The sequence below is a fragment of the Maniola jurtina genome, chromosome 23 (genome assembly GCF_905333055.1).
Source record: "Maniola jurtina chromosome 23, ilManJurt1.1, whole genome shotgun sequence".
NCBI lineage: Eukaryota > Metazoa > Arthropoda > Insecta > Lepidoptera > Nymphalidae > Maniola > Maniola jurtina.
Window position 1 is genome coordinate 9,788,358 of NC_060051.1, and position 17,597 is coordinate 9,805,954.

Genomic DNA, 17,597 nt, shown 5'->3' on the forward strand with positions numbered 1-17,597 from the left:
GTTAAAACGAGACAGATGTATGCCAGCGGTATAGCGCTGTCTCGTTTTAACAGTGTCTTAAATCTGAGCAAAGTGAAAGTGCGCTCTATAGACCTCAGCCTAAGACTTAGCACAAACCTCTGCAACTTTGATGAAGCGCCCTCTCCGGTTCTGCTTCACGTCGAGGTAAAACCTCTTTGACTGTATCTGTAACATTTTCGTCGCCAACTCCTGCTCTTGTGGCTGTTGACCTGCAAGCAAACAAACAGACATTCATACCGACCATTTACTACTTCGATGAAGTAAAACATTCAGTTTCAATTCGTTCTTATAATGAGTAGTCACACGCATTTCGCTCTATCTTCAAGTTTTTGTTTATTCCGCGAAATCTTTATGTGCCAATAATTTGGACAAAATTTTGAAATACTTAAGATTTTCTATCTCTGTGATTCCACCTTAATCTCAGTGATTTCGTAAACCTATAAGGATTCAAATTAAATTTTATCGTTTTCGGATCTCAAGGATCTTAATTTCGGATACTCAAGAAAATGAGCAACACAACCTATTGTTGTCATAATTATACCCAGCTTGATAGAAAAAATTGACAGTGGGGACTTGGTGGGACTGCCAGCAGAAGTGAAAACACAAACCTATGAAACAAAATTAGGAGCTATTTTAAGTGATTAAAGTAGCGCCAAGTCACGAGTGTTAACAGTTTTAAATTAAAATAAGTTTGTCTGTCCTTTTCTTATTACATTGGTAAGAAAGAGATGCGAATACTCTAAAACTGAAATGCCACCAGAATCAGTAGGTACCAATTATTACATTATCAATTTATTGTGATATGCGATATCGTTATCGATCACCGTATTTCTTCCACCTGCTCGCGACATTTAACCTCTCTAACTCTAGTGTACCTAACCCCCCCCCCCCACCCTCCCCCTCCCCCTCCCCTCGAGCACATTTGTTCCGCTGGACAGTTAATTGATATTAATAGAGCAGTAGGTAGAGCTTACGCGTCATGTAAATCTAGACTTTGTACGTGTCAAGCGTAGTACTTTTAAGGGTTCCGTATCCCAAAAGGAAAAAGAAACCCTTATAGGATCACTTCGTTGTCTGTCTGTCTGTCTGTCCGTCTGTCAAGAAAACCTATGGAGTAGGTACTTCCTGCTGACCTAGAATCATGAAATTAGGCAGGTAGGTAGGTCTTATAGCACAAGTAAAAGGAAAAGTCCGAAAACCGTGAATTTGTGCTTACACCACAAAAAAAAAAAAACGAAATGTGTTCATGATTACAATCAATTACAATCCAGGTATCTTTAAAACAAGAGTGAATAGGCACCTTCTAGGTAAACGCGTCCCATCTTAGACCACATCATCACTTTCCATCAGGTGTGATTGTGGTCAAGCGCTTACCTATAGTGAATAAAAAAAAAAAAAAAAAAATGAACAAATAATTAGTAATTTCAATTTTCAAAGTAATATAATTATACCAAGTGGATATCATATGAAAAGGCTTTACCTGTACATTCTAAAACAGATTTTTGTTTATTTTTATGCGTATCAGTTTTTGATTTATCGTGCAAAATGTCGAAAAAATACCCGAGTACGGAACCCTCGGTGCGCGAGTCTGACTCACACTTGGCCTGTTTTTATGGTTATTTTTGCGTATATATAAATAGCGAGGAAACCAGTAGGCGGGTCGTTTCTCACACCTGTTATTAAATGATACCGCCGCCCATAAACAGTACCAGAGGTGTTGCCAATGCATTATGTATGCTTTATAAAGAAGTGATTTCCTCGTGAAAGGGTCGTGCTAGGTTTCTTGTAGGGACTTTCCCACGCCAAGGCCTTGCGCCGCCTAAATCCAGCGGCTTTCGTAGACTCATTTCATGTCAAGCAAGAGCAAAAATCAAAGTGCGCTCTATAGATCTCAGCCTTAGAGGCGCCGGGATAACCAAACTGGGTATAACTGGTGATGTGTAACACGACTATCAAAAAATAAACGTTTTTCTTTCATTCTTTCGTCAATCTAGATTGTAGCTAGTTTTTTTCATCAAAATCAGACAAAAAGTTAGCCCTTGACTGCAATCTCACTTTGTGGTACAGTTCTTGCAATTCACGAAGGCGAGTGGCTTATGCTTGTGTTTTAGTCTATTGGTATAAGTAAGGTACCCTAAATGTGTGCGTTTGCGAGTGCTTGCTCGCGCCTGATTGGTCCGACATGCACGCACACTTACGCAATGCCATGTATAAGACGTAACCACAAGTAAAGTTCACTCGCCTTCGTGAATTGCAAGAATTGTAAGTACCTAATGATGCAGTCTAAGATGAAAGCGGGCTAACTTGGAAGCGGTATGGCAGTTTTCATTGAACTCACTCCTTTGGTATGTATACGGCATCGTATCGGAACGCTAAATCGCTTAGCGGTACGGTTTTGCCGGTACGGTGGTAAATAACCACGGCCGAAGCCTCCCACCAGACCAGAAATATAGAAATTATAAAATTCCAAACCCCTGCCGGGATTGGAACCCGGGACCTCCCTCTAATGAGAGCACAGCGCCTACCACTGCGCCCGGGAGGCCGTCATCAATCACCGCTGCAGCACACGCAGGGCGCGGCGCAGTCACAGGGAACGGCGGCGGCGCGTGACAGCGGCGCTCGTGTAATCGATCGCGATTTCTAATTACGATCATTCCAGTTTCGACACCTGTTGCGATCATCGACAATCATACCCACTATTACTGCTATTGTTATATTTACCAGTCTTTTGAAAAGTTACAGCCATTTAACTGTTGTAGGATAGGTTTGGCTTTGACGGCCTAGAAGTTAAAACGTCACCCTTCTTAATCGAGGAGTATAATACTGACTCACCCCGCAACGCTTGACTGGAATTTTTGAAAATCGGTGAGGGGGTGGAAATTCCAAAGGTCCTACAACACATATTCCCTCATTTTTAACAGAAAGCATAAATAACTGTTTTTATTCCTATTTAAACGTCTTAGGGGTGGAATTTCCAAAAATCGCGAAACATACGTATACTTTCTTCATTTTTACCCAAAGGCAATTTTTTTTTTTTGATTTTTATTTAAAGGTTTAGGTACTAGCGATATAACATAAACTTAATAACTATAATAAATACATTGGTTTTTCTATCATGCTCTAGTTGTTAAATCATTTAAAACTATGTTCATAACTTATGAGTAATTCCTATTATTTAATATTATGTTATCAAAGAGATTTTTATGCACTTACCGGAGTCAAAATTATTCCCACCCGCGTCCATACCTTGACCATGATATTCTGAAAAAGACAAACGTAATCATTAAATACTTACATTAATCAATGAAAACTAGAGAATGAAGGATATTTAAATAAAACAAAGGCATTTTTCAAATTTTTAATTAGCCAAGTACATATATTTATAATTTTCTTAAATTATATGAGTAGCTCAATGTCTTTTACTCAAATCATACTAGGAAATAAACAGAATGAAATCAATTAAGCTCATTCTTTATTAGCTGATGCCCGCACAATCAGACCTGCTAGCAAGTGATGATGCAGCCTAAGATGGAGCGCACTTGCCTAGAAATTGCCTATTCACTCTTAACTTGAAGGTGCCCGTATTAAAGTGGAAGAGAATCTTAATATCCTTCCACTAGTCACCCTGGCACTACAAATGAATATAATATGAACTATATGACTCACACGTCACACCGCACACGGCGGAATCGGAGCATTAGGTGGAGTTAGGAGTGTGTCGGGTCAGCGGACACGGCCGACTGCCCGCCTCCGATTGCACGTGTCTTAGCACACGCCGCTACTTCCCCGATCCTGATCCTATGCGAGCCACTCCTAAATAAACGACACATTCTATATTCTACCTATAGGAACACAATAATCTTCACTTGCTTATAACTCAATAAGTCCAAAAACCGTTAGTACCTCGTACGTGCCAAGGAATGGAACTAGTCGTAGTAATCAGCTTAGCTTATTGTAGTATGCGCCATAAAAATACTCCCAACAGTATTTGAGTAACGACCTCTCAGAGGCGTTAACCAATATAAGCAAAGATTGGAGCATAAATAACTCGAGAGGGTACATAAACTGTACATATTGGAAAATTGAATCCCAAGGAAAACAACAGTTACAATATGGTTTGAAATTTTCAACCGGTGATCACTAAATAAAACGGAAAAGGATAAACCAAAGTTTTTTTCATTCAGATACAAGTTAGCCCATGACCGCAATCTCACGTGGTGGTAAGTGATGATGCAGTAAGATGGAAGCAGGCTAACTTGGAAGGGGTATGACAGTTTTTTTTAAACCCATATCCCTTTGGTTTTGGGTTTGGGTTGGGTTTGGTGTGTCTACACAGCATCTTAACGACACGGCTTTGCCGGTAGGGTGGTAACTAGCTGCGGCCCAAATCTCCCCCACCAGACCAATAGTTTCTCATAATATGAGTGCTAATGTGGTCTGCTTATTATGAAACTTCGCACGCGTCGCCTCACAGCAGGCTCCGACCTGCAACCGCCACTTAGCCAAGACAATCAGGTCACTTGGGGCGCCGCAGAATATATTATTTACATTGCCAATCGATATTCATAACCAAGTAATAAATTCCGTGATACAATACTCAAATAGGCCCTCGAGTTTCTATTAATATTTTTATCGTAAACGTTGGTTGACAGACGCGGCGAATTCAACATACGAGTTAAATTGCAAATTCAGAGGAAAAACTAAGCAATAAAGAATTTGTCACGCTCGATTTCATCATCCATCGATTCCGGAAAACCTGTTATCACAATCATTATTGCAATCGCAATTGTTGTGATTGCCTGAATTTATGGTATTCTTGTTGCAACAATGCATTGTAGCCAATAGTGAGCGAGCGTCAACCAATCAGAGGTGATTGCGATCGTGACATTGTAGCTGTCGACCGCAGTCGAGCCACTGATCAACCCATTACCGGCCTTCTACTTTGCCCGAGTCTCCTCTCAGAATGAACAGGTTGATGAAGAAAGGATGAATGAAATTGGCCTTAGTCCATCACGCTGGCCAAGTGCACATTGGCAGGCATCACACACCTTTGAAAACATTATGGAAAACTCTCCGGCATGTATGATGTAGGTTTTCTCACGATATTCCTTCGCCGATAAAATAATTCCTTAAAAAGCTCATAACTCCGAAAGGTTCGAGGTGCGTGCCCGGGATTACCACCGACCTCTGGAATACGAGGCGGACGTTAATCACTATCATGGCTCTATCCCATCTAATTTAGTAATCCCTTCTAACTTTACATTAACCGTTATTGATTTAACTTCTCTTTTGAATTCATATAACATTTTAATTTATGTTATCTCTTTAAAACACTAACACGTGCTAGAATTTCAATCGGCCTGGCAACCCTTCCGCTCCACATAACTTAGTGATTTCTCGGAGGACGCGCAAATCCCTCGATGTGCGTCACCCTCACCTAAATCCCAAAAAATGGGGCTATTAAAAGAATTACAGTTGTAGGTCGGCGCCATGCCGTGGGACTTGCAGAACTATCTCTTCTAAGAATACAGTCTTTGGAGGTCACACGAACTATTATTATATTACGTCGCTCAGAAATAACTATTTTAATACGTTATACGGTTAACCTATGGCGATAAAACATCGCGATTTTGTTTATTGCAAGAGTTCTTTATAACTTAATGCTGATGGTGAGGCAAATAATAATCCGTTATAAATTATAATATTAGGCAATGGAGAGAGCTGTGCTTGGAGGTTTCTCTACGCGATCAAATCAGCAATGAGGAGATTCGTAGAAGAACTAGAGTAACCGACAGCTCAACGGGTTGCGAAGCCGAAGTGGCAATGGGCAGGACATGGCTAACGGGGTAGGAACGCCTTGCACACCCCCACAGTCCCCACGCTATCCCGGTGCGAGCGTGCGGAGCATCCCCCCTCCCCCTCCCTCCTCGACTCGTACCCCGATTGCCATGTCGACCTGTCGCGAACTATATTTAGAAAAGCCGATAGACGTTGGGGTCCAAACTCCCAAGGTGCTACAATGGCGACCTCACACCAGAAAGTGGATCGAAGATCTTCCTAATTGTTAAGGTCGAGCCTACTACGCACGGCTCCCATACATCTACGTTCCTTTTTGATCGTCAAAGATCTGTCTGTCACCTAAATCAAGAGACATACAATTACTAAGCTATATTCAAAAATAGTTAAATATTTTGCTGGTCTTTTATATATAAGTAATTCCGTATCGTACAACGCACGTGTAAATTATAATGTACAGACGTACATACCTATACGTAACGTAACATAAATAGTATGTAAAATGACTGAAAACCGACATTATTCAAATGTCGCAGACACACAGTTGTTCAAATAAAGTTTTATATTGGCGTACACATTATGTGCATAATATTATACATTCTAAGCTAAGTTTTGCATGCGATTTTCAACTTTAATTCAAAACACATAAAGGTATATAATACAGGAATTAGATAAAACTAAAGGTGGTCAGGACGTGGCCAGCTGGGGTGATAACAAGTGACCCTAAGCTTTCTCTCTAAGATCTTGGCAAAGCTATGGGAAGCTATTTTGATGCCTTTCGACCAAATTACAAGGTGTTAAATAATGTCGGTAACATCCCCAATATTCTTTGTTCTTTGTTTTTCCGGAACTATTCATCATCGCAAAAGGGGAGAAAGACTCAACGGGACAAGGAGAGAGATAAATAGTCTGTACGGGGTCAAGAACACGCTATAAAATAGCAAACACGCCCAGAGCAAGTACCGGGGAGCTCTCCCACGATTCGGCACATATAACCGATAAGTTGGTGGGGCCATGGGAGGTGGAGGCTTGACCCTATTCGCTGTAACAGAATGTCGCGTCTGCCGGCCAAATGATTTGCCAAACTCATTTAAAAATTCGCCAAACACAAAACATTCATCGGAATATCCTGAATTGGCCAGTCGATTTGCCAAGTGCCGAACTATCGCGAACTGGAATCATCTGTAGGCGGACACGTAACGAATTCAAATAATCGTGTAACAATATTCGGCGCGTGGTGCGGTTGGGAATGGCGAATCTAATAAGGCGTCGCGTCGGGGCGCGTCGAAGCGCGTTATGTAAGTGGTTCAAGGCGGGTCATTGACAGCAGACACGATTCAGCCACAGACACCAGCCAGACGGACAAAAAGTGAAACCCATAATTTTTTCTTGAGAAATCACTACCTTAGCTCGTTCCGCAAGGGGCCGTTTACATTACGTCTCAATATTCACGAGTTACCTTTTTATGGGTTGAACTTTAAGCGCTTTTTAGTACTTTGTCGTTACGCGATGATTAATAAAGTAAGGTAACGTTTTCTTGTGGTATGATTATGAATTTAATTATTGGGTAACTTTTTACGTCAATTCACTGAACTATGATTAATTGATGATCACTTGCTTTAACGGTAAAGGAAAATATCGTGAGGAAACCTGCATGCCTAAGAGTTCTCCATAATGTTCTCAAAGGTGTGAGAAGTCTACCACACTTGGCCAGCATGGCGGACTATGGCCTAAGTCTAAGATGGAAGCGGGCTAACCTAGAAGGAGAAGGGCAGTTTTCATTGAACTCATACTCCTTTGGTTTCTACACGGCATTGTACCGGAACGCTAAATCGCTTGGCGGTACGGCTTTGCCCTTAGGGTGGTAACTAGCCATGGCCGAAGCATCCCACCAGATCAGACCAGAAATTTTGAAATTATAAAATTCCAAACCCCTGTCGGAGTGGATTAATAAGACCACAGCGCTTACCACTGCGACAGGGATGCCCTTCGCATTCTGAGAGAACATCCGTGCTCAGTAGTGAGCCGGGGATGAGTTGGTCTTGATGATGATGCCTTAGTTACTTTCTATTTGGATAAAATCTTTACGTAAACAAAACAACAGAGATACGCAAATGAGATACGCACCGTGGCAGCTAATGGACTAAGAGCCCGCGAGGGCGAGACCTTCGTTATTTTATAAAAGCTGAAAGTTTATCTGCGTATTGTCCCCAACACAGGGAGGAACGATCAGTGACTATGAAGTTTGGATCATGGTGGTCTTAGGAGATAACAGGTAGAAAAGGTGTAAAAAATTTACGTCAAAGTATAAAGTGAATTTTTTTTTCTTCGGAATAGTAATAGAAATCACGTCATACATTGCCAGACGCTTAGTATCGTAACAACCCCCTGCCAGACACCCTTGAAGTTTAAAAGCGTAAGGGTGTCTGGCTGGAGGTTACCGGGATACTAGGTGTCTGGCAATGCATGACGTGATTTCTAATACTATTCCGTCCGTTCCGTCGTAATAATATTAAAAAAATAACACTTTATACTTTGACGTAAGATTTTTATACTTTTTTTTACTTGTTATCAAATTCAAATTCAAAGTATTTTTATTCAATTAAACTTTTAAAAGTGCTTATGAATCGTCAAAATAATCTACCACTGGTTCGGAATGCCGTTCCAATCTCCCAAGACCACCATGATCCAACCTGCGTCGTTCCTCTGTGTTAGGGACTATACGCAGAGAATCCTTTAGCTTTCATAAAATAACGAAAGTCTGGCCCTCGCTGGCTCTCGCTCTGTAATAATGAATATTACAAATCGATTATCGTAATAATCATAAAATTCATCGATGCGCAGAAACTGATTCTATAATCGATTCACTTTCTCCACCGGCCCATCGTCCCCAGCGTTGGCCAACTGTTGTGAAACGGAACTAATCGCGTTTACAAGCCGCGAATTTTGCTTCGTTGCGTCACTTATACATATCAATATCCATACTGACATTATAAATGCGAAAGTGTGTCTGTTTGCTAGCTTTTCACAGCCCAACAGTTAAGCCGATTTTGATGTTTGGTACAGAGTTAGCTTACAGCCCGGGGAAGGACATAGGCTACTTTTTATCCCGGAAAATCAAGGAGTTCCCAAGGGATTCTTTAAGTCCTATCCGTTCAACAGATTCACATGAAATTTGGAGAGGTAGACTTCACGGAGGTAGCCCTCCTAGAAATTGGCATAGGCATATTTTATCCCGGAAAATCAAAGAGTTCGCACGGAATTTAAAAAACCGAAATCCACGCGATGAAGTGGCCGGCATTATCTAGTACATAATATGTTATTAACGTGTTTGACAATTTTTAAGGGACCTGTTACACTAAGACAATCACTTACTCTCACACACACACACACACAAACGCGCGCGCGCGCACGCACACGCGCACGGACAAAAACTTACGCCTTTATAATAGCATAGTGTGATGTATCCTACTTTAATTAAGTACAGCTTAATAGGTAAGTAGTTAACTAGGAGTACTAACTAAGTAATTAACTAGGAGTTATTTACTTAAATAAATGTTGAAAAGCAAAAATAGGAAACAAGTTTCTATTTTCCGTCGTTTGTCGATGTTACAAAAGTTTCAAAGTCACTATATATTGGATTTGTTGGTGAAGTTGGTAAAAGTCACTTTTCCGCGAACATTTTGACTAAAATAAAAAGATACAAAAAAAGTAACAATGTTATATATTACTATATGCCCGCGACTTCGTTCGCGTGAACTACTCAAATTTTGAACCCCTATTTTACCAGCTTAGTGGTTGAATTACTCATATCAGATGACCTTCTGGGAAACTCTACAGGTTTTTTATTTTACCAGGGCTACTTTTTATCCCGGAAAACCAAAGTTACCACAGCATTTTAAACCGGCATCAGTAAATCTACTATAAAAAACAGGGCAAGTGCGAGTCGGACTTGCACACAAAGGGTTCTGTACCGTACCATCGTACAAGATATAACACTTTTTAATCCCACACCTAGCCAATCTTGCACATGTAAACTCGTGCAAGTTAATGACTGGACAGCACCATCTATGAACTGGTTTAGTAAATTATTTGGATAAGACCACATTTTAATTATTTTTTTTGTGAACCACAAATTCACTGTTTTCGGATTTTTCCTTCACTCGGTCAACGGGAAGTACCTTTGAATTGACAAACACAACACACAGATAGACAGACAACAAAGTGAACCTATAAGAGTTCCTTTTTTACCTGACTGCGGCAACACCAAAAGGATGGGTTATGAGTTTTTCCTTTTGAGGTACAGAACCCCTAAAAACAGCAACAAGCTTTGCCTAGTATCTACTTTTATTTATATTTTGAATTGGGCACAGATGATAACTCAGCAGTATCTTATATTATGGTTTAAAAAATATTCGCACCATTGTTTTGTTTCGCAGATAAGTGTTTAAATTGTGGCTTTGAGAATTAAAATAGATTGTATCTAAGACAGAAACCTATTTATAGCATTTCAAGGATATACTATTCCTTAAAGCCTTATCAATCAAGGCTAAATGGAAAAGAGTGGGTTTTTGTGGAGCCATATTTGGAAGTAACCAAAGACAGGAAGAAAGATTAGATTACCTTATTGCTGCAGCCATTTTATTAATATGATTAAGATGGACATACTAGCTATGTATAGAAGAGAGAAAAATTTTCCGAAATTTTGGACTGCAACAAAAAAATTGCAGCACAAACAAAGCCTGCCTGTATCCGTGGATGGCTTGCAGGAGCCCAGAGAAATAGCAGAATTATTCGCCTCGAAATTCAAAATACACTCGATGTCAGCTCAAAGCCCGCAGACGCCAACTCGCCCTGTCGTTGCTGCGCAACCAGTGGTGCAGTTCACAGTCGACGATGTAGCCAAGGCAGTACGTGGAATGAAGCGAGGCAAGTCTCCTGGCCATGACGATCTTAGTATAGAGCACATTCTATATGCGGGTGAAGTCCTATGGTCCAAGCTATGTGTGCTTTACAATTTATGTGTGAAGCATGCATACCTTCCTGATCCTCTCATGAAAACAGTAGTCGTGCCCATCGTCAAGTGCAAAACAGGAGACTTGGGCTCGTCTAACAACTATAGGCCTATTTCTCTGGGCACCATAGTGGGCAAGGTGTTTGAGCGCCTGTTGCAGCCCGAACTGCTGCAGAAGGTGTGTATAGATGACGCACAGTTTGGCTTCCGTCCCGGTGTCTCAACAGACTCTGCCATCGTCAGCCTCAAGCACACGGTTGACTATTATGTCAGCCGTAACACGTCAGTTTACGCTTGCTTTTTGGATCTGAGCCGCGCTTTTGATCTAGTGAATTATGAAATCCTCTGGAGCAAATTGCGCGGCTCAGGTGTCCCTAAATCAGTGGTAGAGGTGTTGAGATACTGGTACGGGGGACAAACAAATCACGTAAGGTGGGGCGACACGACCTCTGATGCCTACAGATCAGAGTGCGGGGTTCGTCAGGGCGGACTGACCTCTCCGGATCTTTTTAATGTGTACGTCAATGACCTGATCGGCGGCCTGAGGAGCACTGGAGTCGGCTGCCATATCGATGGTGTTTGTTTTAACAACCTGAGCTATGCGGACGACATGGTGCTCCTTAGCCCGTCGGTCAAAGGTCTCAGAAAGTTACTGTCAGTCTGTGAGAATTATGCTAAATCTCACGGACTGAAGTACAATGTTTTGAAGACTGAAATGATGATTTTTAAAGCAGGGAAGGGTCCGGAGAGGATTCCCGAAGTGTTTTTGGACGGGACAGCGGTTCGGGTTGTTAGGCAGTTCAAATATCTTGGCCACATCGTCACTGACGATTGTAAGGACGATCTTGACATGGAACGAGAAAGGCGGGCATTGTCGGTTCGGTGCAACATGCTCGCGCGCAGATTTTCTAAATGCAGTAAAGAAGTAAAGGGCACCCTCTTCAGGGCTTACTGCCAGTGTTTTTATACCTGTCAGTTATGGTACCGGTACAAGAGGGCGTCCTTTAGCACCATAAGGGTGCAGTATAATGATGCATACCGCATCCTTATGAAGCTTCCAAGATACTGCAGCGCATCGAGCATGTTCGCCGAGGCGGGAATGCCCGATTTCTTTGCTGTTATCAGGACGCGGATATCTTCCTTCTGGGAAAGATTGCGTGGCTCTGATAACAGCATCCTCCAGGTGGTAGGCCAGGACCTACGCAGTCCAATAATAGCTCATTGGAGGTTGATGCATCGAGATTCAAACAGAAAATAGCTCAAAATTGCTCACCTTCAGTGTGCTATTTTGAATTTAATTTAAATAATATTATTATTATTATGTAATATTATTTCATTTTTGTACATTTTTGTTTTTGGGTTTTTACCCTAATAAAGAAACTTATTATTATTATTATTATTATTATATTTTCCATGGAAAAACAACAGGAGTTCATCTACTGATAAACTAGGAACCTTTTGGTCTTGACCATGTATCTGTAAGACCCTTTTCAATATATTTACCAGCTGTGATAATGAGAAGAGAAATTCATAAAACAGCAATCCAAATAATTGATTGTCATCATAAACATTTGCACAATAACACAACAAACAAGAAAAAAAAAAAACACAAAGGCTTCTTTTATCCTGTTAATAATTCTAGTCTAGTAGAATTATGTGAAATTTTGCATCTTTCATCTTTACAAGTACTTAGCTACTTGAAATAATTTTACATAAATATGTTAATTAAGTGCTATCTAAGTAGTGAAGTGTCATAAAACAGCCCTGGCTTGACCTTTCATCCAAGGACAGCCTTGAAAGTAACCTTTGTTAAACTAAATATATCCTAATCAATTTAATTTGTTACTCTTTAACTAAAATTATAGCTTATTACTTGAGAACAAAATGAAATATTTTATTTTATGTAAGACAATTTGTGCCACTTATGATAATACTAGCTTATACCTGCAACTTCGTCTGCATGGACTACACAAATTTCAGCCCGATTTGCCTAGTAGTTTGAGCTGTGTGTTGATAGACAGTCAGTCAGCTTTTCCTTTTATACATTTATTTACAGTATGGAAAGCAGTTTCTACAGTGAAGATCTAGCAAGATCTAACTCAAGAAAACTATCCAGGTAGTTATTCTAAGGTGTTTATTTTGGTAACCCAGCAGAATGATGATCACATCATCTTCATTATATTGCTTATTTTATTTGGTTTAGAACTGCCCACAGAATTACACACTCAGATTATAATTTATTCCTTAAATTTCCCTTTGTCAACAATAGTCAGTGCATGCTCATAGCTTTAGTGGAAATGAGAAAATGAAGCTAAGCTATAAAACTGGTCAAGTGTGAGTTTGGCTCACACATGAAATGTTTTGTAGTTTTGTAACATCACACAACAAATAGCACTTTTAATTTTTACTAGATGAATATTGACAGACAACAAGGTGATCTTATAATGATTACTTTGTTTCTCTAGAGAAATGGAACTCTAAAACTAGCTACAAAAACTGTTATTAAAAGAAATCGAGAAAGGTCTCAAAGACCTTTTAAAAATACAATTATAGGTCTAAAGGACCTTTTAACAATACAATTGTATTCTGTTTTTTTGCGGTCTGACAAAATTTCATTTAACTAGACAGCAACATACAAAATTAAGAATTAGTTGCGACACAAACGACAAATGAAGCCATGTATAAGCCCAGTAGTTATCTCATGTGTGCATAATCCTGTGTCCATGCTGCCTGCTTAACAAAGACAATCATGAGATAAGGTCACTAGTTAGTTTCTTTTCACATTAGTTATGCCAGAATGAAGAGCTTTTATTGCTTATTATCCAGTTGGGTACTCTAATCTTATGTAAAAATACAACAATCAATTTACATAATAAAGTATTATAGCTATATCTTGGCTAAACAAAATTATTATTTGTGAGCTAATGGTGACACAGACACACTTGAAACTTGACCTTAGTGTTGCTAAAGGTACTGCGAAAAATTAGATTTTCTTAAATGAAAAGTATCATAAGTGTACTTGGAGGTTGTAAGCACTGGTAAACATGTAAGGAGTTTTACTAGTTGAGCTGTGAAACCACAGACAAACATACTTTACATTAGTATAAATAGCTTCAGTGTCTGTATAAGGATTGTAATAAGAAAAATACCTGTTGCTGAAAACAGAATAGATGTAATATCACAAAACCATTCACTTTCAACCTAACATTTTCTCTAGACAAGTAAGCAAACACATAGCTATATTCTTTTGAATTTGTACAAAGCAAGATCAGCACAAATATCAAGTTCATTTTAGCTGAACAAGACTTGAACTATAGTTCCTTTAGCATTTTACTTCACTAATCTTACCTTCTGTCATAATCAGCTGTGAACTTACTGACTGCTTTATTTGCACACCATCCATGTTTGGCCAAACACTAGCTTAATATGAACAATTGCACAACTATTACTCTAAATCACACATGCTGTTCAGTATTTCTTGATTTTGCTCACTGACTTGCTCTTTAAAAGACTTAGCAACACTTCAGCTCTTTTCTTGCTTCTTTCTTCTCACATCACTTATTTCTTATTAGAGTCTAGTAGCAATAGCAATAATATGATGAAGCCATTTGCAGCTCTGATTACAAAACTCAATCAATAAGAAGTTGTCATTGAGTTACAATGAGATTGTATGCCACAGTCAATTCCTTTGTCTTCCTTGGATGTTTAATATGTTAAAAAAATGATTTTTTAAATTTCTAAGCTCAGAAACACTGCACAGATGGTTAGGTGACTACTCCATCTATCACTTGCACTGACACCTCAGAATGACACAACACTGGTCACAGGTTGCTTACTAGTAAGAACAAAGGAATGTAACACTTGGAGTGATTTTAACATGACATATTGGAGCTAGGTGAAGGGTGAACACTGAGGGGCCGCGTCGGAGGCGTCTCGGGCGGCGAGGCAGGCGCGGGCGCCGGCACTGACCTGCCATGGTGCCGGCGTCGGCTGCCGGGTCGGGCCCCAGGCCGCGAGGCCTCCGCCGGGCGAGCTGCCCTCGCACCGGACACCGGCCCGCCCGCCGACGAGAGGTCGCAGACGAAAAAATCGATAGGCAGGTCGTCAACCTCCGCCGGCGCTGACGACGAGCCGGGCGGGCCGCCGCGCCGTCGCCCGCCGCCGCACCAGAAACCCAGCGAGGCCTCCCGCCTCGACGCCCGCCGAATAACACTCCGACAGACCCCAATTCGCCATTTTGAAACGGGAACAATGAGATATTTACTTTCGAACGTTACGACCGCTGGGACACTCGACCGCGAGGAGCGACGGAAACGGCGCGAAACGAAACACCTTATGGACGCTGCGCCGCTGTAAATAAATACGTACTCTGACTAGAAATCCCTTCGTCACCGCTGCCGATATCCGACATTTCAATCCACACACCGAAATCTACACAGGCAATCCACCAATCTTTTCGGAACCTCTTGTAGAAGTCAAAATGTCTATGGTTTCGAAGCCATCAAACTGAAGTTCTTTATAATGCAAAGATCGAGTTGAATACTCATAAAGTATAGTTTTTTCCTAACACATATGCTTACTCTACTATTTAAAATTAAATAAATACAATTCAACGAACACAATGTGAAAAATAATGAAATTGTTTATTTATTCATGCCAATATTTACTAAATTATATTTTAATGTGTATAAAAAAGATGACATTAAAAGAACCTCTCAACTTTTGTCGTCAAGTAGATTTTCGTACATAGTTATAATAAAGTATGTACATAACTACAAATCCAGCTGTGTCAACTGAAGATTTCAGCTGTGATTTTCAGTAAATGTTTAATATTACAAATGTGGAAGTTTAGCCGTTTGTTACTCTTTCACGCCACAGTTACACGTTACTTTTATTTCCAAAAAATCAAAGAGTTCCCGCGGGATTTTTTTAAAACTTCTATCCACACAGACGATGCCGTGGGCATCATCTAGCTAATCTAACGAAGTTTTCTACCTTTAAAAATAGTCTATCTAAGAAGGAACTATGTCAGAGTGTGTGTTGCAGTATTGGTTCGCAGCCTGTGTTCGCAGCTATTAACGATTTTAATTTAAATAGGTAAGAATGAAAAGTTTAGATGTTTTTTTTATTTAATTTTTAAAAACCATAGACATTTTGTGTTATTATTGTTGTTAGTCTGTAACATTGGGTAAAATTTGACAGCAACGACTGTACGACAGTACCTAACTGTCAGTGAGACTTCGTCTGTGTTGGTGTTTCATGGCGCGCGTGCTCTGCCTTTTTGGAGTGTTTTTTTTTTTTGTCAAAAGTGGCTGGGATGTGTTTTACTGGTGATGTTGGTGGTGGAACTGACTGGGAAGACTGGGACTAAAGGGGTGCCGCGCGTGTGTCGGCGAGCGCCAGCACAGACGAAGTCCAAACTTATATAGTTTCCCGAACTTGTAAATAACATTGACATTGGCTAATCTTTCTAAAGCCAGAGAGAAAAAAAATCTGACAGTGAAAAAATAAGTTTTCCCCTGGTTTTCCCGCTAGTTTTTAAATTTACATTCTACTTTAAAGTTGCAAGAGATCATGAGATTTACGATTTACGGCTACAATGTAAGATTTCAAACAAAATTATTAGGAAACAAATTAGCGAAGTAACAAGTTGTCTGGAAAGTAGATTACAAGATATTGTTCTTATCTTATGTGATTATTTATTATTGACATTTGCATGCTGGAAACTTCTGAAAAAGGTTAGTGACTTGTTAAAAGTAGCTTGTAAAAATTAGTATTTAGGAAAAAATTCATAAATAAACTATATGTAGTTACTCTGTGGAAGAAACTGCTAATGAAAGGTAAGATTTTTTACCGATTTTGTTACCGATTTCAAAGATTAGGAGAGGCATATAAAACTGTGGTATACCTACTATGGTGGTAGAGTTAAGGAACACGATCTCCGTGTATAAAAAGTCCGTTAAAATCACAGACCTAGTATAATAATATGATCGAAGGTTAAAATGTGCTAAATAAGGGTGGCGCTACAGTAGCCAGTGGGTAAATTTTAAAGAGAGCGATAAATTTAAAATCGAGAAACAAACTACGTAACAATTACGTAAATCGTTGAGGTATGTTATACTGGACTGGACTGTCACTAACTACTCTAATCATTATAATTTCTAACTCGGCATATTTCTATCCATCTTCGATCTGTTAAATTTTCTAACTTGGGATAATACAACACCCTTTGCCTATGCTAGCGCTAATTTGGCGGGTTTTTGAACTATTATTTATAGCTGGACATTTTTTCAACTTTTCTCCCATTAAAGCTCGTTCTCCTTTCCTATATACCTATCTAGCTTAATCAAAGGCGCTCCTTACCTCTACATTCCATCTAAGCCTTAGACAATATTAATCAGTGGACGTAACCCGTTGATTTATATTCCTCAACTTTTGAAGTCTGTTGTTCCTCGAAGCCTAGCCCCTGGCAGTGGATCTTATTAGCTTCCCAAGGATCAGTGCTACGAGAAACATCGACACTTATTTCATTAACAGCCAGCTCACGGAACCAATTATAGGTGGGTAATTTCATCAATGTTTTTTAATACGCTTTATTGTGCGGAAACGATCGCTGAAAAGTGGGCAGTTTACTACTACTAGGCGGCTCTGTAACTGGTACATTTCACGAATGGTTGTTGATTTAGATTTTACAGACGGCTTCCCGTTCATTACCTACTGTATGGTGCCTACTAAGGTTTAACCTAGGCGGATTAAAAAGTTCATC

The 17,597-nt window shown here is 39.9% G+C and overlaps 1 protein-coding gene and 1 long non-coding RNA gene across 3 annotated transcripts in view; one reads left to right on the forward strand and one right to left on the reverse strand.

The window, feature by feature from the left end:
- LOC123877281 (transcriptional activator protein Pur-alpha) overlaps window positions 1–15,323 on the reverse strand; it is a 32,735-nt gene extending 17,412 nt beyond the window's left edge. For both annotated transcript variants that reach the window (XM_045923907.1, XM_045923906.1), the window contains exons 1-3: window positions 15,200–15,323; window positions 3,235–3,282; window positions 118–230 (exon numbers count right to left, since the gene is read on the reverse strand). In XM_045923907.1, the coding sequence (XP_045779863.1) occupies window positions 118–230; window positions 3,235–3,282; window positions 15,200–15,242 (204 nt within the window). In that variant the 5' untranslated portion in view covers window positions 15,243–15,323. The remainder of the gene's footprint in view (window positions 1–117; window positions 231–3,234; window positions 3,283–15,199) is intronic.
- Window positions 15,324–16,749: 1,426 nt separating this feature from the next.
- LOC123877283 lies at window positions 16,750–16,896 on the forward strand. Its single transcript, XR_006798549.1, has 2 exons — window positions 16,750–16,789; window positions 16,828–16,896. It is a non-coding gene; the product is annotated as an uncharacterized LOC123877283 (long non-coding RNA).
- The last annotated feature ends 701 nt before the right edge of the window (window positions 16,897–17,597 follow it).